The following is a 27,673-nucleotide window of genomic DNA, read 5'->3' on the forward strand; positions in this document are numbered from 1 at the left end:
TTTAAAAAAAATTATAAACATGGATAATTTATACTTGCTGCGGGGAGGGAATTAATTCATGGAACAGCCCGAGACGAACCACATGATTTCAGGGAAACACGAAAGGAAGCACGGAGCCCAAATCGAAACTTAAAATCCCGTCACCTCCTACAGTGAGTTTAGTAAACATTGGCTAAACAAAAATTCTTAGTGCACGAAACATAGTATAATTAAGATGTTTGACACAAATTGTACAATACAAACGTTCAAATGACACTTTTATTTAGAGCAATTTGAAGTCAATTTAAGGTTGCAATTGCTTTGATATGTAAGTTTTCACGTTTCACGAAAACATTGTTTACATACAATGTTACAAAGGTTTCACTTTCCTGGGTATTGGTGCCTCTTTTATGCAGGGATTGTTACAAAGGTTTCTCTTTCCTTGATATTGTTGCCTTGCAATATTGGGCCAGATATTACTAATTGTTGTATTAATAATGATCCGTAATGCTTATCGAGAGGAGCACGGGTGCTGGCTGCATGTCAGTCTCAGGGAATATATGCATATAATAGACAAAATAAAAAGAACGTCAGGCACAACAAAGGAAAAAAATAGATTGTTCAATCATTCATTCATTCATATTCTGAACCACTTATCCTCACAAGGGTCGCAGGGTGTGTCGGAGCCAATCCCAGCTGTCTTCTGGCCGTAGGCGGGGGACACCCTAAATTGGTGGCCAGCCGATCGCATGGCACGAGGAGATGGACAACCATTCACCCTCACAGTCATACCCAGCGGCAATTTAGAGTGTCCAACTCACCTATCATGCATGTTCTTGGAATGTGGGGGGAAAGCAGAGTACCAGGAGAAACCCCACGCAGGCCCGGGGAGAACACGCAAAATCCACACCGGAGGACCGACCTGGGATCGAACCCAGGACCCCAGAACTGAGGCCCACAGGCCAATTAACTCATCCGCCGGGGCCCACTGTTCAATCATTTCAGCATATATGTTTTGGGATGTGGGAAAAGACCAGAATACCCGGAGAAAATCACAGGATATGGAGGCATAAGTACACCCTTATCTAAGGCACAGCTAAAAGCTATTTATACCGATTAGATGATTACAAAATTTGATTTGGATGTGAGTCAACCAAAAGTCCAGTCACTGAGGTGTGTTGTAAGCTATCCACCCCACTGGAAAATCAGTTCAATCGGTATGGTTTGATGAAAGGAATGTTCTGTGCATTGTGCCTTGCACAAAGGAGCTTTCTGAAGACTTTGGACACGAAATGATTGAGTCGTATAATGCTACAAATGTTACAAACTCATTTCTAAGACCCTTGGTGTTCATGTGTCTACAATTGAATGAGTTGTATAAAAATGGAGAAGATTTTGGAATGATTGTTGCAGCACATAATGAGCAAAACCTCTTTTAAGTGTCGCAGTTGGTAACATAATAGTATGCTTTGCTACTGCCAGGCCTGGACCACTGGCTATAGTCTATGGCTATGGTATGAATTCATAAGTACATCAAGATATTTTGCAGAAAAACATTGCACAATCTGTCATAAAGCTGAAACCCAAAAGATGTGTCCTGAAATGGAAAAATGACCCTGTAGCAAAAAAAAAAAAAGCTTGGGATCATAAAATGTGAAGTCAAGTTGAGTGCAATAAGAGAAATGGCACTTGTGGACACAATGTTCCAGCAGAATATTTTGGGTCACAAATCCCCATGAAGCACAACAACAGCCAAGACATCTGCACACAGCATCAAATTAAGACAATATCGCCCGCTGAGACGTTTTGTTTTCCATTTTTTTGGGGGGGGGGCTTAATTTTTTGGAGCCGCAGAACCAAAGTACTACAAATATACCGTATTTTTTGGTCATAAGGTGTACCATCAATGTGCAAGTTTATTTTCATACACAAAGTGCCCCTGATTATAGAGTACATGAGTGCACCAATATATGCAATGCATGTACTGAATGTCCATTTTGTGGAAAAATACAACACCAGATACTCCCCAAAAAATGGTAGTACATTTCCGCATTTTTTTCCATTGTACAAAATGCTTAGTGGGCCTATGTCCCAATTTTCCACTCGTAGACCTAATAACCACCAACTTCAAATAAAATACCATAAAATTGGTGCAGTCCCAAATACAATGTCCAAATCTTTTTGCGGCAAATTCAAATACAATTTTGCACAACCTTCATACAAACTCCTGGTGTGTGATTCTATGTATGTGATTAGCAAGTTCAGGCGAGGAAATGCACTCAGTTCACTGTTTATCAAATATCAGCAAATGCTTGACACCCTGCAGGCTATCTTTTGGCAAAAGCTCAAAGAAGAGAAAAAAGTAATGGGAGCAAAAATGGCCTAACGGAGCGTGTGATGACAATTGCCTTCCATAGCAGCAAAGGAAATGTATAAATGTGAGTCCTTGTAAGGCAAGGTAGCACTATATAAAAGCAGTACTCTGCTATAGTATACTTGTATGTATTGTTTAAAAAAAACTATAAAGATTCTACAAAGCCGGAAGTATATCTACATAATTGTTTTGAGAAATAATGCTCCCATGCTCGCGTTCTGTCAGCATCAGGAACAGCCACAATGATCCACCACCATGGACGGGATCTTTCCGTAGATGATCTGCTCCTTCCGGTTGAAGTAGAGCATGTTGATGGGTGACATCTTGGTGGGCGTGCAGCAGGGTCCTGCCGAGCCACGCGGATTTGCCTTGTTTACCAGGTGTGCGTGCGGATACTGCTGCAAGTGCAAGAACTCGCACTCTCCTGAGCAGTAATTGGCCTTATAGCGCTTGGGAGCGATGATCCAGTCCCAGCCGAACTCTTCAAAGTCCACCGTGAGCGGGTAACGGCAGCAGCGTGTCTCAGCTGACTCTTCGTCGCAGTTTAGACCCGAGTCACGACGGGATCTCTTTGGACTGTCCAAGATCTTGACTTCAATGAAGGGTTGCTGAAAAGGAATCAGTTGTAGCTTTTACAAGTAGAGTCAAGTGGTTAGGATGGATGGGGATTCGATTCAGTATGTTTCATCAATTCCAAATTTTTAAATTACAGCATTTTACTATAACCGCAAGCAAAAGTCATTGGGAAACACTTGTACAAGTCTTGTATACTTTCTCTCTGAATCAGGGGACAGAATCCTACTTAACATCAAACCTTGTTCGTTATTTTTATTATTTACTAATGTTGTTTTGGGCACTTTTATTTATAACTTACCCATAGCTCAGGTAACGATAAGATTGTTGTACTCTCTGACACTAGCTCAGAAAAACACTTAAGGTCCACTCACCAGGCCTTCATCTCCAGGCCCTGCAGACGTTACCGCCAGGTCTTCTCCTTGAGGGTCAAAAGCATTAATGTTGATACCATAGCTGGTGTCCGACTGACGCAGCCAAGCCTGCAGCAGAGACTTGATGTCCATACTTTGCCAAGAGCCGGCGCCAGCGCCAGTGTCCACCTTTAAAGAGCGAACCCTGACCCTTGTGTTGTTTCCCTCCCTGCCAGGTTTAAGTCGTGAGATCTGCAGGAAGACTGTTGTGACCATGTGCACTGGCCGCAGGTGTACCCAAAGCTGAGCACTCAGGATATTCTCAGTGTGGATTTTAGGACTGAGGCTGAAAAGACAGTAGGACAACCTTCCATCTGCAATGGAGTCTGCTGGAAGACATCAATGACAGCGAGTGTTTAACTAGTTATCAACACCTTTCATGTTCATGAAAAATGGACGTTAGTATTTTAATCGGCATTCACTCATCGGCTCTACTGTTTAACTTCACAAGAGTCAACGGTTTGCTGGACCCTATGCCGGCTAATTATGGGCAGGTGGTGATCCCCATCAAAGGCAATGAATTAATTGTAACAACATAATAACCAAAATTAAAAAGAGTAGTTGAGTAGGAAGCTCAAGTGTTCATCCTTCTACCTAAAGCGTATATTTAATGAAATAACTGCATTTAAACTATGGAATAAAAACAGGAATAAGGATTTATTACGTTTTACAGAAGTCAAGTGCTTGTGAATTTTACTTCAAAGTCAACTACAACTGAACTCTACTTTGGCTGCTTCCGCTATTCTATTCTCTATTGTGTGAAGTTCACCAATAGTCAACCAACACCTAGTTACATATTATTTCTAGGAAAATTCAAATGCAAATCAGAGTGAAGCTACAAGTCACAATTTTTAACAATGAAAACTGAGGTGAATGTATTTGGTGAGTTATTAGTTACACTTAGTTGCCATGGTGATGATAGTTTCTGTGGTGGCTTGCTCATCTTCCACCCGAGGGTCGTACTGGTCCAGGAGCTGTGTGAGAGGTGGTGCTTTGGGGAGCAGTTGATGGATCATGTCCCTGCTAATGTTCGGTGCTTGTTCCAGCCGCAGGATGCTGAGGATCTGGGACTTGATGCTGTAGAGTCTCATCTGCTTGCTGTGCTCCCGGAATTCGCACGCTGAGCACGGCTCCGTGCTGTCCGCCAGCAAGCCGGAGGTCCGGTTCAGCTCCCCGGAGAAGCCTGCAGAGAGGAAGGTGGCCACACTGAGCAAGAGGAGCATCTTGGACACAAGTGCTTGGTAGGGTAACGCTATGTGATGGGATTTTGTCTCTGCCCTCTGGACTCAATGATTGGTTGCCTGGAAGGTTTACTTTTAAGCTCAAAGCAGATTTAAAGAGGTAGCAATGTGTTCTTGGTTAATATGCTGCTGCAAGATGATAGGTAACAGTGATTTATTTTTGCAAGACAACTTCTAACTGAAAATGGAACATTTACAACTAAAGTCAGAGAAAAATTTATGGCGAGAGAATGGATTAACTTTGTTTTGCACGTGCCTTCAGAAAGGTGTAATTTAAAATGCGTATTTAGCAAAGTTGAGTTTTACTTCTTTCTAAAAAAAAATGAAGTTTTAAAGTTTATAGTTCACACTAAAAGTGAAAAAAAAGCTTTAAAATCTATTGTCACAAAAACCTGGCACGGCAATTGCCTGGCAGATGAAGGAAGGAAAAAAAACTGGCATTTAATGCCTGGGTGTGTAAACTTTTTATATTTTCTCTTCAGTTCATAGGTCAAGCGTCCAAACATGGGGTTCAGCTTTTCTGTGTGGTATTTGCATCTTCTCCCTGTGCTCTTTTGGGTTTTCTCTCATTTCAGTACGTATTCTGACTTCCTCCAACATCCCTAAATCTTGAGTGAAAGGTCATTTGAACACTCTGCTTTGTCTTAACGTGTGAATGGTGATTTGGAAATTCAGGTTTTTAAGTTATTTCCTAATCATTTCAGGGTGTACCCAACTTTTCTCAGGGTAAGTGTCCTGCGACCACCTTGAGCATACGCCTTCATAGTCATTTAATATTTAGCACCACTAGAGGACGCTGCCAAGCCATCTAAAAATGACTTTTTTTAGCTGTTCTGTAGCAGATTCATCACCCCCTTACTGACCCAAATTTAGGGTTGTAAAATTAAAATATAATGATTGACTACGAGGAGGCAGAAAAATAAATGGATTATTCAATTAATTTATTCATTTTTTATAACCTGGTGGTGCTGGAGCCAATCCTAGCCAATTGTGGGCAGTAGGCAGGGGACACACTAAATTGGTTGCCAGCCAATCGCAGTATTTAAATTTATGAATAAATAAATTATGGTTACCAGGCAACCATTTCAGAGTGTAGCGTGCTTACTGGCCAAAGTTAGCTGGAATCGGCTCCAGCACCCCACAACCCCCGTAACGATAAGCTGGCAACCAATTCAGGGTGTCTTCTGGTGCCCGTAGTCAGGAATGGGCTCCAGCACCCCCGTGACCTTTGTGAGGATAAGCGGTTTGGAAAATGAATCAATGTCCTAGAATAAAACTGTCAAACTAATATTCCATATTCCCCAAAATAGAACTGATTAACCATCTACATGTCAAATTCAAAAACCAGCAGAGCCGTGATAAAAAGATTTCAACTCAACCCCCAAATCCTACAGTATAAATTAAATAAATTTACCAAGATGAAAATTTAAGATTTTTTTTTGGTTTTAATTTGTTTTCAGAACACACAATTTTAAAGTGTTCATTACTTTCTTGATACTTTCCGTTTAAAAAAAATATTTATACAGTGTAGAATGTTCATATGTGCTGTCATCTGAGCATAACGACTAGGTATTTTATCTGCACAAAAAAAGGCAAGTAACGATTTCCTCCTGTATTCCTTTTGTATGTCGCCATCTTTCAGAGTGTGGCTGCTTAGCGTGGTGATGCTTGAATCCAATTATGAGTTGCAAAGCCACTGGTTAGGCTTCACCTTTCGGAGGTGGGTAGGGGGTTGTGGAAAGTTCTGGGGGGTGGAGATAGTAGGATCTACTCACCAGGGGTAACAAATTGACTTGATGTGATGATGAGAGTGATGATAACGGCACCATTGATGGGAAGTGTTTGACTTTGTAAAATGACGCTTTGCAGTTGCCCTCAGGTGTGTGTGTGTGAGACTAATAATCCTCCTCTGCTGTTGTAGGATGGTATGGTCCATGTTGCCTAGGTGAGTGGACCGCTTAGTGGGAGAGGCTAATGTAGTGGACATGTTGGGATTCCACTTGCAGGTAATACTTCCTCTTTCCTTCCAATATGTTGTGCCTTTCTTTCATCTTCTCTGATACAATCATGTGCTAGAAAACAGGAATTAAATCAAATGGTATTGTGTGAGTTAGAGATGATAACAACTAGATAGCACATGAACCTTTAGGTTAATTGTTGGGTGTTTTGTTTATCTGTTTAGAAATAATCAGATGAAGTATTGTGTGGTTCGACATATCCGGTCACCATATGTTATTGTCCTACTCTCATGCTTTATTTCACGGTTAGAGGCAATGGTCCACAGAAAAGCCCAGTTGTGATGACTCTAGCATTTTGTTTTGTGTTGCTGTGCTTGTAGATGAGAGGGGCCCTTTGGCCCCGTGAACTGCATGTGTGGGCCCTGTTGTCAGCAGCCTGTTGAATCATAGAAGCTCAGGTGACTGGACTTGAAATGCAAACCACAAGAGATGCTGCGTAACGAGATGATGCAATATGCAATGACTGCGTTTTCAAGTGTGCAGTCTCCTCCTCTGGTGGAGAGCTTTCAAAATTATTTTCTGTTATCTTCACAGGGCAAACATTCCTGTTGGTCTGCGCCTGCCTGCTCACAAGGACACCAAATCAGATGAAAAACAGAACCCAGGCCCGGGGGAAAAAAATCACGTTCTAGACAGTTGGTCTGTGAATCGTCACAGGACACGAAACCTTTGTTTATTAAAAGTTAGTATGTATATGACAGACTTATTACCTTTGATTGAGTTTGAGTTACATTCCAAAATCCTAGATTACAACAAGGACACCGTGCTGGACAATAACTCCTCCCCTTCTCTCAAATCCCCCTTTATAATCCCCTACAGAGATCTGCCGGGAGCATAAGGTGAGTTGTTCTAGTTTGTATATCTTGTGTCACACTAGGGGGAAAGTATAACTTCTTTACCGTTAGCCTATTTTTGTATTCAGTGACATGAACGTAAAATTCAACTGAGCAGAAAATCGGCCCAAGAATCAGGTGAGTTGGTCTTTCCTTCTTTACTATGTGATTGGTCAGACTCAGAAAATGTGAAAACCTGTGTTTTGGTAAAATGCACCAGGTGTCTAAATTGATACTATAAAAACAAAGGGCAAAAACAAAAAGCACTGAGGATTGAATATCAAAGTAGCACTTTTACCCAAGCTGCAACATGACTTTCTGTCTCAATGTGCCTGTTTTATTTCGGATAATACAGGACATAGTTGTTCCTATCATATATTTACATATGTTATTGTGTTTTTCCCTCTGCTTCTTACGTATTTCCATGTGGCTCTCAATCAATAACATATTAGTACCCTGATCACTTTAACACCAGCCAAAAAAGTTTCCAAATGAAGCCCGATTAAGGCAGGAAGGGAAAATACCTTCCTGCATTCCTCAGTGGAAAGAATGCGCTTACATCACAGCATGGCAGTGTCAAACTTTTGGGTTGGAGAGTTTAATGGCTACAATATAACGCATACAGAAAAAAAAACAAGGGAAACTGTTTCCTAATATTTATAATAAGCCGACACATTAACAATCTTCCAAATGAGAAGAGCTGTTAAATCATCCTTTTTTTTGCCCTTTTTTCTTTTCTTGCTTGCCATGATCAGGGCTAAAATGGTTGATGTTGTATCAACACACATCATGCCGTCAGAAAATGAGGTTCTTGTGGCAAGGTGCTTTCTCACCAAGATTTTGCGAAGCTCTATGAGGTACAATTACAATATCTACGGTAGCCCATGCCCTCTGATCACTTAGCAACCAAAGCTGGGCATGCATGTACTGGCCTCCATTTTTCTGACTCATTAGATTTGATATACTACATCCTTAACTCATTCCCCGTGTGTCAAGACTGTACTTTAATGCAAGCATGATAAAGCATCATGTCTTCTTTTGCAACATGCTACCTAGGAAGAATCACTTCAAAGGGTATGTGAGACCAAAGTATTTTGTTACGCAGGTTTTATAATAATGATGTTAATTAACTCCATATTATTTGAATCCTCTTTTGGACATCGGACACAACTGAAGCTGTATGCAACTTCCAGTGTTACTTAAATGTGTAAAAATCACAACAGCATTTGGAACAGCTGAAATGATTTCTTGGTTTTCTGCTCCAAAGGAAGAATGAGCCGAGCTTACGGCCTCATTCTTGGCACTCCCAAAAGCTAACAGCGGGGGATCCCGCGCCCCTTGGCAAGGAGACCACCCCTGTAGCAGTGTGGCACCAAAGGGAAGCCAGGTGAGCCCGGAATAGATTTCACGTTGTGCATCTGATTACAAAGTTCCTATCAAAACAGTACAACACTATGTAAACAATTCTGTTCTGATGCTCATGATGGTGGGAATAATTGTGATGCCAGTTTAAATGATCATCTGACCTTACACAGCAGAGTGAAAGAGTCATCCTGTCAAACAGACCAGAAAAAGCAGCATCTGCAAACTGGCCAGCACAGCTACATGAGACAAATGGAGGGACTGGAGCGTCCTGCTCACCCTTTCCCACAAGATCGTGTTTCCCCGACCAAGTACACCGGCAGCAGCGAGAATGGTACAGAAGGCAAAAGAAGAACATTCAGCTGTTTTTCCAGTGGTTCCAACACTCTGCTTGTAGATTCAAATTCACTTGGCAGGAAGGGAACCAGCGGGGAAAACATTTTTTTCAAGGGTATTCAAGATGAAGGGCCCTTTACAGTGGAGCGCCCCGAGTACTTGCAGATGCTTTACCAGAAGGGGTCAGGGTCGGAAGAGCAGAACTCCTCTTGGTTATCAAGTAGATTTAAACCAAGCGTTGGCTCAGTGTGGCAGGTACCAGAAAAAAGGAAGACCAAGGCACCTCCTCTACCTTCCAAGATGATGCAAAATGACAGTTGTGCTACCACAAGGGCATTTCAATACCCTGAGGCATCCGAAAATTATCCGCACACTCACTGCAGGTCATTTGAAAGACTGACGGAATGGAACAAATCTCACCCAGGAAAAAACACCAAGTCCAGATGTAGCATCACATCCCTCTCAGAAAAAGACATTCTCCATCCCAGCAGAACAGATGAACGCAACCAACTACACCCAACAAAACATTTCTCACTGTCAAGCACCGATGTCAGACAGTTTCATTACGCCAACAGACCTGCACTGCAAAAAGTGGACAGCGATGAGAGGACCTTCTATACAGCTCCTCACACCAAGATTCAGAGTGTTGGAAGTTACTATCGCAGTTTACAGGACCTGCCAATGAACGCCTCCGGTCGTAGATTTGTTTGGTGCTCCAAAGTTTCTGCAGATGCCGCAGATTTAGAAGAGGACAGATATTCTGCTTCAGTAAACAAAAAGGGAAAGCATCAGATGGCATACACTGAAATTACAGGGCATAATGGGTTTATAAGGAACATTTACCTCCTCAATCCCCAAGGCTCTGAACACTCTCACCGTCTTGGCCTGCACGATGCCACAGAGAGAATTGATGGACACATTGGCAATATGAAAAGAATTTTCCCAGCTCATCCAAGTAGTAATCACAAGATGAGTCCTTCAAGGCTCGACAACCCTTGGGTGCCGCAAGAAGACCAACGACTATCCCCTTTGAATACCCCCTTGCTTCATACACTAGCACAGGATCGTCAAATTCAAACGGACATCCCGTCAATGAGTAATCTGTCATCTCGAAATGTTTGCGAATCAATGGCCGCAAGTAGCGGAAAAGCCAATCGGCGTGGTGACCGTTACGCTACTACTCTACGGAATGAAGTACGGCAGAAGCGAGCACAGTTGCAAAAAAGCTGTAGTGCTGCCACGCTAATTTGTGATGACCAGAATGACGACCTTTCACACTGGAACAATAACGAGCCTTCAAATACGTGCTGCATCTCCTTCTCAAACACGTACAAAGACAATCTCAAAGAGGCACAGGCGAGGGTCCTCCAGGCCACCTCTTTCCAGAGACGCGATCTAGAACCTCTAGGCACAGAGACAGCTGTGCTAAAAGCCTCGAATGGACGCGTTAAAGGACGTAGGCGTTTCCCTTTAGCCAAGCGTATTCATTCCTTTTCAGAACCTGACAAGATCGATAGAGTAGGAGTGGATAGAGAGCATCCTGATGGGCATTGTGACCAAATGAAATGTGATAGAAAACCAGCTTTGTCCAAATCGATGATGCCAATGTCAGGTGAGCCAAGTGAAACCAAGGAGAGATGTACATCAGGGGACGCTCAGAACACTCATTTATATCGAGAAACCTGGAGACCCACACTCTCGGGAAAGAAGGTTCCACTGGAGCAACAGAAGCTTGGAACATTTGCGGAGTACCAGGCCACGTGGAACAAACAGAAGAGAGCATCTGAGGCCAAGATCCAAGGCAGATATTACTCAGCAGAAAACATCCTGGATAATGAAAATGAAGAGAATGCAATATACATACATGAGAGATCCAGATCTTCTCCTTCTGCAGACATCTGTACTCTGGTGAGCAGAGTACTAATTCTCTAGTTTGAATTGTTTGCCCTGCCTACATTGATATTGTCATTCATTCGTTTGTATTGCTTCCATAGAATGTTCCACCCGTGTGGCTAGATTGTCTAGCCAGGCAGAGCAATGACTCAGCAAGGTAAGACTTGAGAAATTTTGTCTTGTGATGAAATAATAGAAACTTTACAATGTTATATTGATTCATTCATTTCTGTTCCACTTATCCTCATAAAGGTGGGTGCTGGAGCCTATCCCAGCAATTTATGGGCAGTAGGCGGGGTACACTCTAAATTTCTAAATTGGTTACAGCCAATTGCATGGCACTATGACAACAACAAAAAAGACAACAAAGAGATAAAGACCATTTTTGTTTAACACTCATACTTACGGACAGTTGTGAAGCGTTCAGTCAGCCTACCATGTGGGGATGTGGGAGCAAACAAATGCACCCATAGAAAGCCCACAAAGGCATGGGGAAAGCCTGCAACCTACACACAGGAAGGAAAGATCTTAGAACTAAGGGAGATTTGAATAATAATGGAATAATGATGACAAAGCCTATGTCCAATTATTATTATTATTATTAATGATACAGTCGATTTAATGGAATGTGGGGGAAATCCAGATAACAAAGAAAAATAGTTCTTAAGTCTTTATGAAAGCAGATTTATTTATTGTATAATTGCAAAAAAAACCTGTAACATTTCTTAGACCAATTCAACATGAGATTTGGTTTTTAACAAACTAAAGCAGTAGAAACAAAAGAGATCCCAAATCTTTGGGTTGAGTGCATGAATGTTTTCTTATATTATTTTAACGTCTGTTTTTTTATTTGGCTATTAGAACAGAAAGTGACCACCAGTCCAGCTCTGATGCTGTTAGGCACAAGATTGCAGTCTCCTCTGATCCTTGTAGTCTGAGTCCTGTCCTAGGAGACCAAGAACCAGACCAGCCTCCGCACATCAAAGCTGTCTTACCATCCAATTCCCATTTGGGCACAGAAAGCACTTCCCTTCCCCAGGAATTTCTCTCAGGAGCATCTACAGGACCGACAATACTTCAGCCCGTGTGTAGTTTTGACCCCACTACCATGCAATTCATCCTCCCTGACTCTCCTCACCTCTGCGGAATGACTCAGTCTGATAGGAAAACATTGGATATTGTAAGTAAGAAGGAGCAGTCAACATCTTTGCCCATTCGAACAGTGAAACTTTCTCACTCTCCCTGTCAACTTGTTCCACCTTTGAGTCGAATGGACGGACAGCCGGTTGTTAATGTGCGGGAGGATTCACCTCTCAGGTAAGCGGCTTATTTAAAGTGGTTAATGTCTGCATCACCACCTTGCTTTTTTTGTCATACCACGTTCAGTTGGAAGTACCACATTACTGCAAAAGTTGTTTAATCAAATCTTGGGATTGTGTTGCTTTTCAGGTCCGAAAATTACTCTGAGCTCTCAGACGCTGTGATTAATGTGAGCAATTCAGGGACAAAAAGTCTTGGTGTGGTCGCAGCCTTCCCCCCTAAGGGCCTGGCCATTTCCGACAACATCCCTTTGGGTGCCAATGAGATGTGGGACCCCTTAACAATGGCGCACTGCACAAAGAAACCCACTAAGGATCAGCAACCTGACTCCGAACAGTTCAAGGTTAAGGAAAGCATTCCTTTGGCAAACCTTACAGGTGAAGAAGACGCCAAGACGCAGCAGCTTGTGAGGGACATCATGGACAAGGATAAATCCCTGGTGGAGATCTTAGATCAGAGTGGAAGGAAGACCACAATGGACCTGATGGAAGGGCTATTTTCCCAAGAGGAACAGATCCTGGATGTGGCCCAACAACGGCGGAGAACTTCCAGTGGGTCCAGGTTGCCCAACTCAAGCAGGTTTGTCTATGATATAAGTCTATCACATATGAACCAACACAAACAAAATTATCTTAACTCTACAATTTCATATGTTGAAACTCAACCCATCTTGCTTTCATAACAGCAGAAGTGCAGTCAAACTGATCTTACTTTGTCTCGGTTTGTGTGTCCACACCGCTAGGAGGGATGAAGATGACATTTCTGGAGCAGGTTCGCTGGTTCCGAGCTCCTCCTACTACAGCACATCAGCTCCAAAGGCTGAGCTCCTGATCAAGATGAAAGACATGCAGGAACAATTGCAGGATCAGGACTCTGAGGACGAGCTGGATGTGGACCTGGTCACTAAAAAGGTATCACATCTCAAGATGGATGTCCCTAAAGTTGTTTTTTTCAACTGGTAGTGATTTAATGTCATATAAGGTCATATTTTTTGATTCAAGATCTCATGTCTCATCAAAGGAAAACCACAAAATGTCTACCACTCTGCCATCGAGTGGACTTACTTTACTTCTCTTGCGAGACACTCTTCGGGAATCATTGTCTTCAAGATGTCACTTTCAAGCAGGTTCTCTTTTGAATCTCACCAGGAGGAGCTGATCTCAAGCCTGGCCAAGAAGCTGGAGGTGTTGCGGGAGGCACGGCAAAGTCTGCAGGAGGATGTTGAAAACAACGAGGTTTTAGGCAGCGAGGTGGAGAGCACTGTCCAACGCTTTTGCCTGCCCAACCAGCTGGACAAGTTTAGGATGTTTGTGGGTGACTTGGACAAGGTCGTGAGCCTGCTGCTGTCATTGTCTGGTCGTCTGGCAAGGGTGGAGAATGCTCTCAACTGTCTTGAAGAAGGAGCACCCATAGAGGAGAAGGTATTTTTTTTGTCATGGGTTTATCACTGTAATTCTAACATTTCTCGCTTTGTCATTAATACAAGACCAGTGTCGGCCATCTTTAATAAGGGGCCCAAGGCTCTGGGTTGTCCACCATGTTGTGACATTTCTTTTCTCTTCTTATCAGCGCACCCTGACTGAGAAACGCAAACTGCTTCTGCGGCAACATGAAGACGCCAAGGAGCTGAAGGAGAACCTGGACCGTCGGGAGCGTCTGGTGTCCTCTATCATGGAGGCCCACCTGGACCCCGAGAGGCTTGATGACTATCAGCATTTTGTCAAGATGAAGTCTGCCCTCATCATCGAGCAGCGCAAACTGGAGGACAGAATCAAACTGGGCGAGGAGCAGCTCAAGTGTTTACTGGACAGTCTGCCATTGGAGCAGAGGTTCCACTTTTAACACCCTCGCCCTAGACCCAGATTGTGAGAGGATCTCTCGAGTGACCTCTGGACTTGTAACATTTTGCTGCTTACCCTGGCCATGTTTTACATGTTTTTGTTTTGTTTCTTTGCAAATTGTCATGCTTGAATGCACAACTTCTATTCGACAGTGCTTAACACAGAATCAAAGCACTCTAGAATCATGTGACTGATTATTTATTGTCTTTTGAAAATTATTTCGAAAGGTGAAATGTGAGATGGAATAAATTCTGATCTCACATGTTCTGTCAAAAAATACGTTTTACTTTGATACAGTATATGAAGATTCAGCTGAGGGTCCAAAGGTGCACAATTTTTTCTCAATGTTTATTTTCTAATCTTAATAATTCAGAGATTTAGAGCTTTTGTAACAAGCTGTATGTTGTTGGGTTTTTTTAAGTGAGGTAACGTACTGCTATTTCCTCATTTCAAAACGTCACAGATACTTGTGTCTGGTCCAGTAATAGGACTTTTAAGCAATTTTTCCACACCACTCAATGCACTTTGACCAAGGCAAGGTACAATAAAATCATTGCATGATCGTTTCTTTTCGGTTTCCTATTTTCCAGTCCATTTACTAAAATGCCTATCAGGGGCCAAGGCAGACAACATTGACAAGCAGAACCAAGGTACAATAGCAGCAGGCACTGGCAATCATTAACAACCCATGGCAAAACAGGAAACAATCAGACTGAGTGAGATAAAAGATGAAGAAATAAATATAAAAAAAGCAAGAAATCCGACCTACTGTGTCAAGAGACGTTCTATACTAAGGACCACGAGAGCAGGTGCAGGAAATAGCTGACTGGTTTAAGAAATTGTTACAAGGATTTGGAACTGGAAATAACTGAATAAATCAAGGGTGTCGTAATTCATTCATTCCGTTTCCGTACCGCTTTATCCTCACAAAGGCTTTTCCTGTATTACCTTATTGATTTGATATGTTCATTAATATGTATTGTCCGTTTATCAAATAAATCAAACACAAAAGTACCAGAGGTCTCGATGTAACTCAGTGTTATGACTGATAAAATGTGTAGACCAGTTTTGTGAGTATCTTTGTGGATATCCAATATTGAAGTATTTTGATTTTTTTCCTCATGAAAAAGTCAAACTAAAAACAAGATTTACTTTCCGTCTTTCATAAATATTTTATTCGGAAACCTTATCAGAATGTCAAACCATCTGAATCAAGGTTGTAAAGATGACACACAGCTGCAGCGGACTGTGACCCTTGCCAGGATTATCACCTTGAACATCTTATTTACTTCAATTAGATATCCAAAATGTACTATAAGATTTTTTTTGGTCATTACACATTATTAAGGATAATATTCCAACAGCACAACCAACCAAGTGTGTCCAAACCGGTACAACAAGCTTTTTATTTACACTTATGAAATCTTCCAATATGAGCAGTAGAACTCACAGAAGATTAACATAGTTTCATCACTCAACAACTGACACGAACATGTACAAGAACAGCTATATATATAATATAAAAACCAATACATGATCAATGCATGGGAAACAGTGGCAAATGTAGACAGCAGTCTCTCTCCACAAACTATTGCATTATTATTTTTTCAAACTGCAGGGCTTTGAAATTCTGTACAAAGTAGATGCAATGTTCAAAATAAATTCCATCAAATATTGAATGTCACTTGTGTATGTGCTGCGATGATGTTTGCTGTTGGAATAGAATTTTTGCTTATGTGAAAAAACAGCCCGTAGCTTCATTGAGAGAGAGAGATGAGACCAAAAAGACTCCTGTAAAAATTCTAGCAGTGTTATGAATTTCCACAATGTACGTGGTGAGATCATAGGTGTACTTGCAACCTTGCCCAGTCCTCATCCTCGTTCCAAAGCATGGAAGCCCAGTTTTGATCCAAATGGTTTGAAAGTGAACAAAACGCAGTGGTAAAAAAAGAACAAAATGTATTCGTAAAAAACTACAAGCAGAAGAGATTTAATCAATCCAAAGTCCACCCGTCTGTTCTTGATACACCTCAATAACATCCTCGTCCTCCATTCCCAGCTGTTGGGAGAAGGTTGTATTTTTTTGTTAAGACACAGGAAGTATAAAACGGAGTACAGCTGTAGAATTTTTGTACCTCTTTAGGAGTTTGTTGATCTGCAATTCTCTGGCCTTCAAACAGAAACCTGAGTGTATTTGCTGCAACACCCTGTAACAAACAAATGCATACAATTAAGGTGCAATTTCCATTTTTGAGCTGTATTTTGTTTTGATCATTTAAAAAAAATCCTTTTGGTTCTGTCGTCATTTGATGGACGTGAGGCACTTGTTTTTGCATGTCACAACAGTAATACAGTGTGCGACAGAGGTGACGCACGAGTCTGCTTGGAATGAAACAGCTAGAGAAAATGGATCATCTTTTGAAACTTTTTCAATTTTATGAACTAACTATCCAATCATTACAGCCTAATAATGGTGAGTGCACCATAGTTTAACTTGAGTAAAAAAAAAAATCATTTTTCGTTTTGCACATTAAGTGTTTTATAAATAATTCAAAATCCTTCGGAATTGATCTTAACATGTGTTTTTGCTGGAAAGAGTTAACTACAGTTCCACTGCGTCCACTAGTCAGCAGCAGTCAACCGCTGTGCCCTGACATCTGGGTATGGAGACGTCTAATACGCCTTTGACGCACGGGGGCACTGTTTCCCAGTTTAAGACTGATATCAAATCCTTTATTTAGTGCTTTACATCATTTAAATGATTTGTTTTGTTTTAAATATTTAGAATACTGGATTTAAGCAGCTTTGGACTGAAGCTGATTTGTACCAAAAGCAGGTTTTCAGAAAACAACAACTGAAAATTACACATTGAAGGCAATATGTTGTTTAAACATAAAACATCTTTGCTACTTTAAGCACAGTATTGAGATTAATCGGGATTGAATTGTATGGTGACCCATGAATCGAGATACGAATTGTATCGCAAGATATGAGGCCATACACAACTCTATGACTAATTCCACTAATTGCATTAACGACAACATATAAAGTGTCCCAATTTTGTATGAAAGATGTGAGGAAACACACAAAAGAGAAAATTATAAGGACATTATTTATTAAGGTCTTAAAATAAATAAAGCATATGAAAATGTGCCACTGAAATAGTTCCCTCCGCGGGCATTATACTGGGAGGCGTACCCGTCTTTGTCAGACAGATGGCGGCAGGAGCCCGTTCTACCAGGGCTGAAAGCCGTCCACTTTGTAGTACATTTTATACTTTTACGTCTGCGTGTGCATGTGTGTGTGTGTAAATGTGTCGCGTTGCATTTGTACGGTTTTTAATCGCTTAACAAGGGGAATTGCAATAATTATTAAGGGGAGCATTTCACCGAGGTGGACAGATATGTAAGAGAGAATCTTGAATCATGGATAGTAGTTGTTGTGAGACAGCCCATTGAATTGAATGCTTTTTATTGTCATTATATGAGATAGAATGAGACCAATTAAATGAGAGTGAATGCGTCCGGGACAATATTTTCAAAATAAAATAATGGATAAGGAAATGCATTTACTTTTGGGGGGGGGGATTTCCTAACTTGGATCTTTTTTGTATCTCGAGTCACTCATTTGCATATAAAAAATGAATTGGTGACCTGAAAATTTCACATTCGTAAGTAGAGGTATGACAGTATTTACAACACAAGCTAACCTGTCTGTAGCTGTAAGAGTCCTTCAGCTTCTTCAGTTGTGTTGTCATTTTCACTTTAAAGTGAATTTCACTGCTGTCCTGTAGACATTAGAGTGGTTGTGTTAAACCTGGAGCTGTTACTTAATAAGAATTTGGACGTTCCCCCCTTCATTGTGCCTGGAGTCCATAACACATGCCGCAAAGCTAGCAAGCACTAACTTTACACTACATTTCCAAAACTCCTACCTGTCCGATCACCTTTAACTTGATGTACTCCCCATCCTTCTTATCTCCACTGTCTTGGTTCGATGGTTTTGTGTCCTATAAAAGATATGGTTACTTACACCATTACGTTACTGTCGTAAAAGTAACATAAAAGAACAACCGTAGATTTAGCAAAGAGTGGTTAAATACGTACGTTGTATTTCAGAAGACTGTTAATTACAGAAATGGAGAAAATATTTTTTTTATGAACTTTGAGATGTTTCCCTATCCAAGTGTTTTCAAGGAGTTTGGGGCCTCTGGCTAGTTACGTTAGCTACCACTTAGCATACTTAGCACAATATACAAAGTGACAGCTAAGCAATGTGGTGTTTCGTTTTGTGTTGCACGCATATAAAGAACTAAAATTGTTAATAAATGAGTTCAGCTCACCGTATCCGACATCTTCTCCTTTGTGTGCGACGAGATAGTGCAATAAAATAACAGAGAATGCTAACAAATGCTGTTGTACTCTCACATAAGAATACTTTAGCTTAGCTCAACGAGATGTTGATAATGTGAGGCACAGTAGACGGAAATAGCGCACTCCAGCGTGGCGCTTTCAAAATAAAACATTCGATATGCGAGTCAAACACAAGGAAACGCACGTCAATCATACATTTCATCAAAAAAACAAAGGGATTCGGTTCTAAGTCTTGTAATATGTGGATAATTGCAGTTCATTTGAAAATCCGTAAATTAAAACTTTTTATAAATGTCCTTTCAGATAGGAATTATCTTCATTATGAATTACTAAAAATTATAAAATAACATATACACATACATATAGTATAGTATATATGTATGTGTATATATTATATACACATATAAACCTCACAAAGCACTCATTAAACATAGTGGCTGCCATCGACACTGTTTGACGTCCATTAATGAACAAATCAGCGTTACTGGTTGAATTAGACGTCTATCGTTGAAAATAGCATCAACCCTTACAGTTGATTGGGCCAGTAACAAATGTCTATTTCTGCATATATTCAGTTTAATTGGATTATTTTTGTTTTTGTTAACATTGTATTAATTTATAAATTTATTTATATTATTAATTAAATTTGCAAGGTGTAATAATAATCATTGTCAATATTATATATTCTGTGGTGTCCATATTTGGAAAGCTGTCTGCTGTAGTGACCACTGTCCCTGAAAGGGTTAATGCAATGCACATTTATTCTTTGAAGTACAAATATTGGGGGGGGAACGTTCCAAAAATGTTGCATTCTATTTTCTCATTTATTGTAGTTGTGTTTTGGCACGTATACTGCCAAAAAAGTGTCAAAGGTTGCACTAGGTTAGGTAGCCGAGATTAAGAAAGACACGTTAAAGATCACGTTATATTGTGTTGTAAAATAAAAGCAGTAACTTTAAGACCTTACAGTTTACGTTTATTTTCTTAGTACAGTATAGCAATTTCCGGCTTTTACTGTCCTCAATCCAATACCTTGATTCTGTTAAGGCCTCAGCAAGCAAAGCAATCGTAGTCAGCCAAGAGAGCGAAAAGTAGCACAAATTTGCAGCTGATCAGTAACTCCGCTTATGAAACAAAACATCCTCCAGAGAAAGGCTTCCGCCACCGGTTCAATGCGACATTCGACGATCGCATTCCAGGTCCGACTGGGCTAAAGGGACAGCCCGAGGGCCTCGTCGTCGTGTCCCGAGCAGTTCTCCGCCGAACTTGTCATCTCAGTGCCAAACTTCGGTTCGCTGCGGCTCTCCGCGGGGCCCGGGGCTCGAGGCTCCGGCCCTGTGGATGAAGGGGGTGGATTCTATTACATCCAGGTAATATATTTGAAATCCGAACAGAAAATCGGTGTTTTCGCTACAGCATTTCCCACACGATAGTGCACATTAGCCTTAGCATAGCTTGACAACTTCCCTGGCCTGTCAGATCGCTGCATACTTAAGTGTCGCCCACCTTCGAAGAACAGTCGGTCGAATGTCGTCAGGTGATGGGATCGTTAACCAGTGCAGCCAGTTTGCTCATAATGGGAAACTTAATTGGTGAAAGTTGACTTGGCTCGTCGATAGCATTGAGGCTAATTCTCTGCCAAACAGGCCACAATCAAGCTGCAATGTTTGTTGTATAGTGATGCTAGTAGTGATGCTTGCGTTTCCCAACCGGATTTGATCTTAGGCTCATATTTCATTTTAGTCGCATCTAATCGCACACCTGCAGGAGCAAAATGTCAAAAATGACATCTTGATCAATGTGTGCAACATTCGGCCACTCTGTCACTATGAGTTACTGCCAGTATTTCTATATCTCAGGACTAAATAAAGGTCCTACATGTGCAACAATCTCACTTTTGTTTGAAAAATTAGATCAGAATTTATTTTTGACGTTATTTGTCTAATTTTGGGGCAATCTCCTAGCAAATAATTTGTCCTGGAACGCCCCTTTTAAAATCAACATGTTTCCAATTCAAACACACTTAGTTTAAGTTGGATTTGCATTTTATATTGCCAGCATTTACAATTGCACACACAATTAATCCAATGGTGCTACAAAATGAATTTCAATATGGCAAAACAGTTATTCCACAGTCATTGATTTAAATAATGCATCGCCGGCAGCTTGCTGTCCTCACACAACATCCAGCTGGACAAATATCCTTCAACTTTGTAAAGAAGAAAAAAACACTCCAAATTCTTTAACACAGTGAGTAGTACTTTAATAAACTCGTGGTGAATAGGTAGCAATTAAACAGTGCATACTTGACCACAAAACAAGGGAGTTGGCTGAGTTCCTCCCATCTCAGATATAAAAAAAAAATGTAAGCATTAGAATATTTGAAAATTCATTTTCAAGATACGTAACAATATTTCATACAAATATCAGTCGCCATCTGATCCCTCCCTTTTTTGTGCTTTGACAAGTTTCAAGCTGTCTATGATAATGATTTAAAAGGAGTTGTTGCAAAATCTACTAATTAATACCCACCAAAAATCAACAAATAACTACAGCCTGTTGACGCACCCGTGTATATTGGAGCACACCCTAATCAGATGCAATGTCAATTCTGACAGTAACGTATGTCAAATTTATTCATGATTTGTTGTTGAGGGATGCTCACACATTGTCTGATTATGGAAAACATATTTTTCACATAATATGCTAAACGTGGTTTTGATTACAAAGTGTGCTTTTTCTTTTGGACGTGAGCTCGATGTGTCAATTCTTTTGATTATGTTGCCCAACCTTACCTGTCTTTTACAGGAAGGAGTCCCTTTGATGGGAGAATCCTCTTTCCTGGCCTCTTGGGGTCAAAAGTTGTGCCATTATGATGGGTATGTGACAATTAACTTTAACCGGTCGCTGAATCACGTCCAATGCATTTGAACTGCGAATTCCCATTGAATGTTATACATCCGTCAGATCACATGAATTAAAATCGGGCCAACATTTTCTCTAAAATTCAAAAAGAAAACCTTCATGTGAATTATTTTGTTTTAACAGTGGTTAATTTCCTTTTTGGGCAGATGAGCAGGAGGCGCTGCAGTCAATCATGCAGGACCTGGCAGAACTTCACCGTTCAAAGCGTCCTGCTGGGTTCCTGTCGGACCTAGGAAAACCCAAAGCCTCTTCGCCCAAGAACCTGGTAAACGTCATTCATACACTCGGTTTTCAAATTGCTTTTGGCCATTTCCCAAGAACAGTTGTTCCCAACTCAAGGAAGAAGATAATATTAACATGCAGTACTCTGCTATCAACTCATTCGTGACAGACGTCCAGTCCGAAATGGATTGGGCATCCACTATTGTTTTCAAATGCAGCCAATGAGTAGAAGAATTTTGCTTGAAAAAGCCTAGAAAACTTTTTCTGAGTTTTGAATTTGTGTTTGGGACAGAATGACGTCAGAGTGAAGTTCGAGTTCAAAGGAGAGAAGAGGTAAATCTCCAACTGGGTTGCTAACCTGTGTTACTGCCTCTGTTACTGCACACTCCCTGACGTTGACCTCTTCTCTTTTTCCCTGTAGGATTTTGCAATTCTCTCGGCCCATCAAGTTGGATGACTTGAGGGAAAAAGCAAGGGTTGCTTTCGGTCAGACTATGGACCTTCACTACAGCAATAATGAGGTAGAGCCAAGGCAAATTTTCCCTGTGACGCTTTAGCTCTTCCACGCTCACTTGGCTGCTTGACTTCTACAGCTGGTGATTCCACTTACCGTTCAAGATGACCTGGACAAGGCCGTGGAGCTGTTAGATCGAAGTGTTCACATGAAGAGTCTAAAAATCCTCCTGGTGTTGCAGATCTCACAGGTCTTTAGGGTTGAGTCTCATGACACCCTTTCCCTCCAAGCACTCTTATTTTTCTTAATATTTTTGTGCTCCCGGTTCATTTCCCAGAGCTCTTCCTGCGGTCTGGGCCTCCTGCCTTCCTGCGAGGAGTTGGACAACAAAGGATTCAGAGTCCCAGACAAGGAGAGCATGTTGGCATCACTAGGTGAGAGAAGGACAATTCCAATGGGGATGTTGGGCGTCATTGTTACGTTAGGTTAAAGTTTCGCCTTCAGTGAATCCCGCGTGCCCGCCTAACAATTTGATTTTGAAGCAACGGTCCTGTCCTTGCGGCTCAGGTTCTCGTTCGACCGACCGTAGCTCTCCTCCACCTGGATACATTCCTGACGCACTCCAACAAGTGGCGAGAAACGGTTCCTTCACGAGTATTAACAGCGAAGGAGAGTTCATTCCAGAGAGCATGGACCAGGTGCCTCTCGCCCCTGGAAAGCGTGCGCTACTCCACAAGCAGGAAGTATAAAGTGGTGCTGCTTCTCTCTCCCCAGATGCTGGACCCACTGAGCATGAGCAGCCCTGAGAACTCTGCGTCAGGAAGTTGTCCTTCTTTAGATAGCCCATTGGACAGGTGGATACATTTAGGTTTAAGCATGCTGCCGTGAACGGCCGCGGGGATGTACTTGAAATGCGTTGAGACCTTTTCACCTTAAACAGCGAATACCCCAAGTCAAGGATGCCAAGAGCACAGAGTTACCCTGACAACCATCAGGATTTTCCAGGTACACAAAGCGTGTTTGTGAAATGTAGGCTGTGTCGCGAAGAATGCTTCTCATTGTGTGGCCGTCCCTCCAGAGTACGACATCCCAGTCTTCGACAAGTCGGGAAAAGGAGGCACGTACCCACGACGATACGGCGTTCCCTTTGGCCTGCAAGATTACAGTGACGGTAAGCGTTGGCTTTTTTCCCCTCCCGAAAGTCTGGATGATATACTACGGGCGTGGAACCATGTCCTCTCTCCCGCACAAGGGAGGAAGACCTTCCCCCGTGCTCGGCGAACGCAGGCACACGGTCTCCGCTCTCCCGTCAACTTCAGTCCCACTGAGCAGTCCCCCAGCACTAGCAGCGGCAGCAGCGTTTTCACCCCCGACCCGGAAGACGGCGTCGGGCCTGCCAGGCGGCCCCGAAGAGGAAGTGACATTGAGACCAATCAGCCGGGTACCCCAAGCTTGTCGGTCATGGACATCAGCCCGCCCAGCCGCTGTGAGTTCTTACTCTCGCGTCAAAGTAAATGAAAAGTAAACCATTACTCCAATCTGATGAAATGTTTGTGTGTTCAGCTCCACGCGCGCCCACCAACTGGCGACTCGGAAAGCTACTCGGGCAGGGCGCCTTCGGGCGGGTTTTCCTCTGCTACGACGCCGACACCGGGCGGGAACTGGCAGTCAAACAGGTCCAGTTTGATCCTGAGAGTCCAGAGACGAGCAAGGTCGGAATGTCTGTTTGGCCATTTCTCCTCCTTTTAACTCTAGCGGGGATGCTTGAATATTTCCTTTGTCCCCGATAGGAGGTGAGCGCATTGGAGTGTGAAATCCAGCTGTTGAAAAACCTCTGTCACGAACGTATCGTCCAGTACTATGGTTGTTTGCGAGACACCATGGAGCGAACACTCTCCATCTTCATGGAGTACATGCCTGGAGTGAGTTGTTATCCTTTTTTGACGAATTTGGGATTGCTGGTGAATGCTTTCCTGAGGGTGTGCCGTGTCCCCAGGGTTCCATAAAGGACCAAGTGAAATCCTACGGTGCGCTGACGGAAAACGTGACGCGTCGCTACACCAGGCAAATCCTTGAAGGGGTTTCTTACCTGCACAGCAACATGATTGTTCACAGGGATATTAAAGGTGTGGTAGAAAATATCGGATAAATGTTTATCAATGGATTTGGCGATAATAAGCGTGGAAATGGCTCAAACTGTTCAAACAAGGAAGCCTTAAAACTTTTTAGGTTCACTGATTACAAGATTGCCTATTTTAGTCGAAGGCTATATTTGCATACACACAGTATTTACTTAATTAATTAATACAGTAGCCTCTCATGATACGACCATGTTGGCCATGTGAATGTGCTCGTGTCCTGAATATTAAATATATTTTCTTCTTAAGATCTAACTGAATTATGCGTGCAACACATTCCATGTTAGTTCGAAATAATTATATTCATGGCATCATTTTTAAAGTAAAATAGTACAAGCACTTGCATGCATGAGTCATTCGGCTTTGTCCCCCCAAGTGTTTTTCCTGGCTTGCCCGTCCGTTCTGTCCTTAACAAGAATTGTCTTTGTCGTGTTTCATTTCCTCACTGTGTTCCTCACAGTGTGAGCTGAACTGTCTGAGGCAGCTTTTTGTAGCCTTGAACAATCTTTTCATTCAAGTCTTTTGAGAGCTCTATTGAGGCCGCCACTTAGCCTCCCTTTGCTGGAGATTCATCGAGAAACAATCCCTTCAATCACACTCCTTAAGTTGTACATTTTCTTATGATTGTATGCAACTTTCTATGAAGTTCAAGGCTTGCTCATTTCCAGCTTCTGTTACTTCAATAAGATTGCTTTCACCTCTGCAACATTATTGAATTGAATGCCTTTATTGTCGTAATACAAGTATACAATGAGATTTAAAGTTTCATTATAAAGTGCCAACATTACTCAGTTTTGGGGTTATATGAATATCAAATTGCTAATCCAATCAGCCAATGACCCATAAATTAAAATTACACAAAATGTCCGCAAATCCCCAAACCTTTCCACACACTGAAGCGTAATCTAAATAATATATTCTGTACTTGGTGTGCTGAAATATTAAGTATTGATAATACAGGTCAAGTCTGTTTGAGAATGAACGTTGTTCTCTACAGGGGCCAACATCCTGCGAGACTCTGTTGGAAACGTCAAGCTGGGTGACTTCGGGGCCAGTCGGAGACTGCAGACCATTTGTCTGTCTGGAACGGGAATCAAGTCGGTGACGGGTACGCCATACTGGATGAGTCCAGAAGTAATCAGTGGCGAGGGCTATGGCAGGAAGGCCGACATCTGGTAGGATCACAAGACATCTTCCTTTAATATTAGAAGTTCCCCCTTTTTACACTTCTGGTTGAGATTGATACAAACACTTTTTTTTGGATAAACGTTAACGCTTCTATTTGTTTTTGATTGATTGATGGACACAGGTGAGGAATTTGAGCTGATCTGTATCCGTGTTAACCGTTCTCTCAGGAGCGTCGGCTGCACCGTTGTTGAAATGTTGACCCAACGACCACCCTGGGCAGAGTTTGAGGCTATGGCAGCCATTTTTAAGATCGCCACGCAGCCCACCAATCCCGTGTTACCTGCCCACGTGTCAGACCACTGCAGAGAATTCCTCAAACGTATCTTCGTGGAGACCAAGCAGCGCCCTTGTGCCGACGAGCTGCTAAGGCACATCTTTGTACATTAACTTCCTGCTTATTTGGCAGAGCTGGGCTTATTTGCTGTCACCTTATTGGACCAGGAAGAAGCTTGAGTGCTTCCGGGCCTTTGTATAAAACTGCAGAAGATGCAAGTCTTCTATTTTTGCACCTTAATTTCTCACGTGAGGATTTCTTAAATCCTCCCTCGGGATATGAACTCTTGGGAAACACTTTTTAAAAAAAATACAAATGCTTTCTCTTCAAAATGTATCCTATCGTGCTCCGGGATGGTGTCTACGTCGCGAACCCGACCCCAGAATGTAGTCTCCCGCCTTTGATGACCAGGGCTTGCTGCTAAAAACAAAACAAGAAACAAAAATGGGGAACAAACATGCAGATGACACTCCACTCTCCTGCCTTCATCTCGCCCTCCGTCTTCTGTCACCATCTTGCTTTGTGCCTTTTTCGTTTCTCAACATTGCCTGAATGAATTTACTGTATGAGTATTCATATTTTTTTACATTGGCTCCTGGTGGAAACCAAATCCAACTCAGCTTAGCTGCTGGATGATCACTCATTGTCAAATCTCATTTGATTGTGCCTCTCAGTGGGCTTCAAATGCCTTCAATGATTTCCTTCAGCAAACTGGAACGCCTGCTTACCCGTGGTTGCTTTTAACTCACTCGCTGCTTTTGATGCCGCTAGACATCCAAATTTGTTTTAACTGGTAGCGATTGACAGCGATTGTAATCGCTCACTGCCAGTCTCTCGCAGTTCAAATGGATGGGGATGCCTATCCCCGTCAATGGCACCGCCATAACATCACCCTCACACAGCTCCGCATTCACTCAGAAACTTTACTCAGACTAAACATGGAAGGTACACAGGATGCTTCTTTCCTGCTCTAAGATTTTAATGCTAGTGTGTATATGTATGTGCTTGCGTGTATGTATGTATGTGTGTGTGTATATATATATATATACATACACACAAACACACATATATACCCATTGAAATTCCATTTTATTTGCACGTTTATTTTATTTCTTAAGTGTTTGTATTTGCAATGATTGTAATGTGTCAGCTTGCTTTGCTTGCCACAGTTGATTAACGTTTGGCTTCCAGTATTAGTGAGTGAATGAGTGAGTGCGTGCATGTGTAACTACTGTCTACTCAGTTAGGGCCTCCCAAATAGCTTAGAGCCAGTGTTCTGAGCATAGCCGGATGGTACTGATGATGAAAATGTAAATCCAAATGTATCTTTCTGTTTTTCTAAAGTCTGTTTGTGTATGTCTTGTAAAAAAAAGCCATGTTTATAATTCTAATTGGTTTGTAACCAATACGCCTGTTTATATCAGATCTGTATATCAGTGGTATGTATAATTTTTTAATATATATATTTTTTATTTCACATGGGAAATTTTATGCATGGTTTGTCCAGACTGATGCAGTAGTGCCGTCAAACATTTTTGACCAAATTCTGCAGTTATGTGACAGCTCTGTGTTCATTAATATGACAGTGAAGAATAATAAAGGATATTTATTTCACTTGTTACAGTTCAATACATCATACAGCCAATAGTGTGTGTGTCGGGGGTGAGGGGGTTGGTCCGGGGGACTGTTCCTCTGGTTCATCTCACCTGCAAATTTTCCATTCTCGGTGCCTCAACAGGTAAACTGGTCAAAATATTAATATTAAATATGATAATCACAGATTTAAAAGTGCACATCCTCTTATTTTGGATGGATAAACCTGAAAAATGATAGGTATATTTTAAGGGTTGACATACATTCATCTTCAGGGCCTGATTTGTAATTTTAGGGCTGATTTATTAATTGCATACTCTTTA

The 27,673-nt window shown here is 41.7% G+C and overlaps 4 protein-coding genes across 15 annotated transcripts; 2 read left to right on the forward strand and 2 right to left on the reverse strand.

Moving 5' to 3' along the window:
• Positions 1-240: 240 nt before the first annotated feature.
• LOC144071437 (growth/differentiation factor 8-like) lies at positions 241-4,568 on the reverse strand. Of its 4 annotated transcripts, none has more exons than XM_077596567.1 (4): positions 4,238-4,568; positions 3,490-3,668; positions 3,301-3,408; positions 241-2,961 (listed from the first exon to the last, which is right to left on the reverse strand). In XM_077596567.1, exons 1-4 carry the CDS (start codon positions 4,560-4,562, stop codon positions 2,581-2,583), a joined length of 993 nt encoding a protein of 330 aa, XP_077452693.1. In that variant the 5' UTR covers positions 4,563-4,568; the 3' UTR covers positions 241-2,580. The 4 variants fall into 4 exon arrangements, with proteins under 4 accessions (XP_077452693.1, XP_077452704.1, XP_077452684.1 ...); XM_077596578.1 differs by having other exon boundaries at positions 3,301-3,347; positions 3,435-3,668; XM_077596558.1 differs by having other exon boundaries at positions 3,301-3,665.
• Positions 4,569-6,370: 1,802 nt separating this feature from the next.
• Positions 6,371-15,197, forward strand: LOC144071380 (protein Shroom2-like). Of its 9 annotated transcripts, XM_077596455.1 has the most exons (15): positions 6,371-6,586; positions 6,919-6,996; positions 7,133-7,280; positions 7,418-7,437; positions 7,521-7,569; positions 8,187-8,288; positions 8,488-8,505; positions 8,699-8,818; positions 8,967-11,037; positions 11,124-11,179; positions 11,884-12,339; positions 12,472-12,921; positions 13,085-13,253; positions 13,491-13,763; positions 13,912-15,197. In XM_077596455.1, exons 6-15 carry the CDS (start codon positions 8,194-8,196, stop codon positions 14,182-14,184), a joined length of 3,981 nt encoding a protein of 1,326 aa, XP_077452581.1. In that variant the 5' UTR covers positions 6,371-6,586; positions 6,919-6,996; positions 7,133-7,280; positions 7,418-7,437; positions 7,521-7,569; positions 8,187-8,193; the 3' UTR covers positions 14,185-15,197. The 9 variants fall into 9 exon arrangements, with proteins under 9 accessions (XP_077452581.1, XP_077452551.1, XP_077452561.1 ...); XM_077596425.1 differs by having other exon boundaries at positions 7,345-7,437; positions 7,521-8,288; XM_077596435.1 differs by having other exon boundaries at positions 7,521-8,288.
• Positions 15,198-15,561: 364 nt separating this feature from the next.
• Positions 15,562-18,691, reverse strand: sumo1 (small ubiquitin like modifier 1). Its single transcript, XM_077596589.1, has 5 exons — positions 18,526-18,691; positions 18,118-18,192; positions 17,893-17,970; positions 16,319-16,390; positions 15,562-16,242 (listed from the first exon to the last, which is right to left on the reverse strand). The coding sequence occupies exons 1-5, from the start codon at positions 18,535-18,537 to the stop codon at positions 16,174-16,176; spliced, it is 306 nt and encodes a 101-aa protein (XP_077452715.1). The 5' UTR covers positions 18,538-18,691; the 3' UTR covers positions 15,562-16,173.
• A 690-nt stretch (positions 18,692-19,381) lies between these two features.
• On the forward strand, positions 19,382-27,371 carry map3k2 (mitogen-activated protein kinase kinase kinase 2). The gene is made up of 17 exons (XM_077608325.1): positions 19,382-19,926; positions 21,365-21,435; positions 21,628-21,746; positions 21,996-22,036; positions 22,125-22,224; positions 22,297-22,407; positions 22,495-22,591; positions 22,725-22,855; positions 22,932-23,011; positions 23,098-23,162; positions 23,236-23,328; positions 23,410-23,643; positions 23,721-23,869; positions 23,948-24,079; positions 24,154-24,283; positions 25,293-25,470; positions 25,651-27,371. The coding sequence occupies exons 2-17, from the start codon at positions 21,429-21,431 to the stop codon at positions 25,868-25,870; spliced, it is 1,887 nt and encodes a 628-aa protein (XP_077464451.1). The 5' UTR covers positions 19,382-19,926; positions 21,365-21,428; the 3' UTR covers positions 25,871-27,371.
• Positions 27,372-27,673: the final 302 nt, after the last annotated feature.

Source organism: Stigmatopora argus, chromosome 1 (assembly GCF_051989625.1).
Source record: "Stigmatopora argus isolate UIUO_Sarg chromosome 1, RoL_Sarg_1.0, whole genome shotgun sequence".
NCBI lineage: Eukaryota > Metazoa > Chordata > Actinopteri > Syngnathiformes > Syngnathidae > Stigmatopora > Stigmatopora argus.

What these genes read in the sequence shown, in the direction of transcription:
- LOC144071437 (XM_077596547.1), bottom strand. Translation starts at nt 4,562, where the DNA reads ATGCTCCTCTTGCTCAGTGTGGCCACCTTCCTCTCTGCAGGCTTCTCC. An exon ending in CATCACCATGGCAACTAAGT is followed by an intron (nt 3,669 to 4,237) that starts GTAACTAATAAC and finishes GATGTCTTCCAG; the next exon opens with CAGACTCCATTGCAGATGGA. An exon ending in GGCCTGGAGATGAAGGCCTG is followed by an intron (nt 2,962 to 3,300) that starts GTGAGTGGACCT and finishes ATTCCTTTTCAG; the next exon opens with CAACCCTTCATTGAAGTCAA.
- LOC144071380 (XM_077596425.1), top strand. Translation starts at nt 8,122, where the DNA reads ATGAGAAGAGCTGTTAAATCATCCTTTTTTTTGCCCTTTTTTCTTTTC. An exon ending in TGGCACCAAAGGGAAGCCAG is followed by an intron (nt 8,819 to 8,966) that starts GTGAGCCCGGAA and finishes GACCTTACACAG; the next exon opens with CAGAGTGAAAGAGTCATCCT. An exon ending in AGGTTGCCCAACTCAAGCAG is followed by an intron (nt 12,922 to 13,084) that starts GTTTGTCTATGA and finishes CCACACCGCTAG; the next exon opens with GAGGGATGAAGATGACATTT.
- sumo1 (XM_077596589.1), bottom strand. An exon ending in ACTCTTACAGCTACAGACAG is followed by an intron (nt 16,391 to 17,892) that starts GTTAGCTTGTGT and finishes TGTTTGTTACAG; the next exon opens with GGTGTTGCAGCAAATACACT. An exon ending in ATCAACAAACTCCTAAAGAG is followed by an intron (nt 16,243 to 16,318) that starts GTACAAAAATTC and finishes TTCTCCCAACAG; the next exon opens with CTGGGAATGGAGGACGAGGA.
- map3k2 (XM_077608325.1), top strand. An exon ending in CCTGCAAGATTACAGTGACG is followed by an intron (nt 23,329 to 23,409) that starts GTAAGCGTTGGC and finishes CTCCCGCACAAG; the next exon opens with GGAGGAAGACCTTCCCCCGT. An exon ending in CATCAGCCCGCCCAGCCGCT is followed by an intron (nt 23,644 to 23,720) that starts GTGAGTTCTTAC and finishes TTGTGTGTTCAG; the next exon opens with CTCCACGCGCGCCCACCAAC.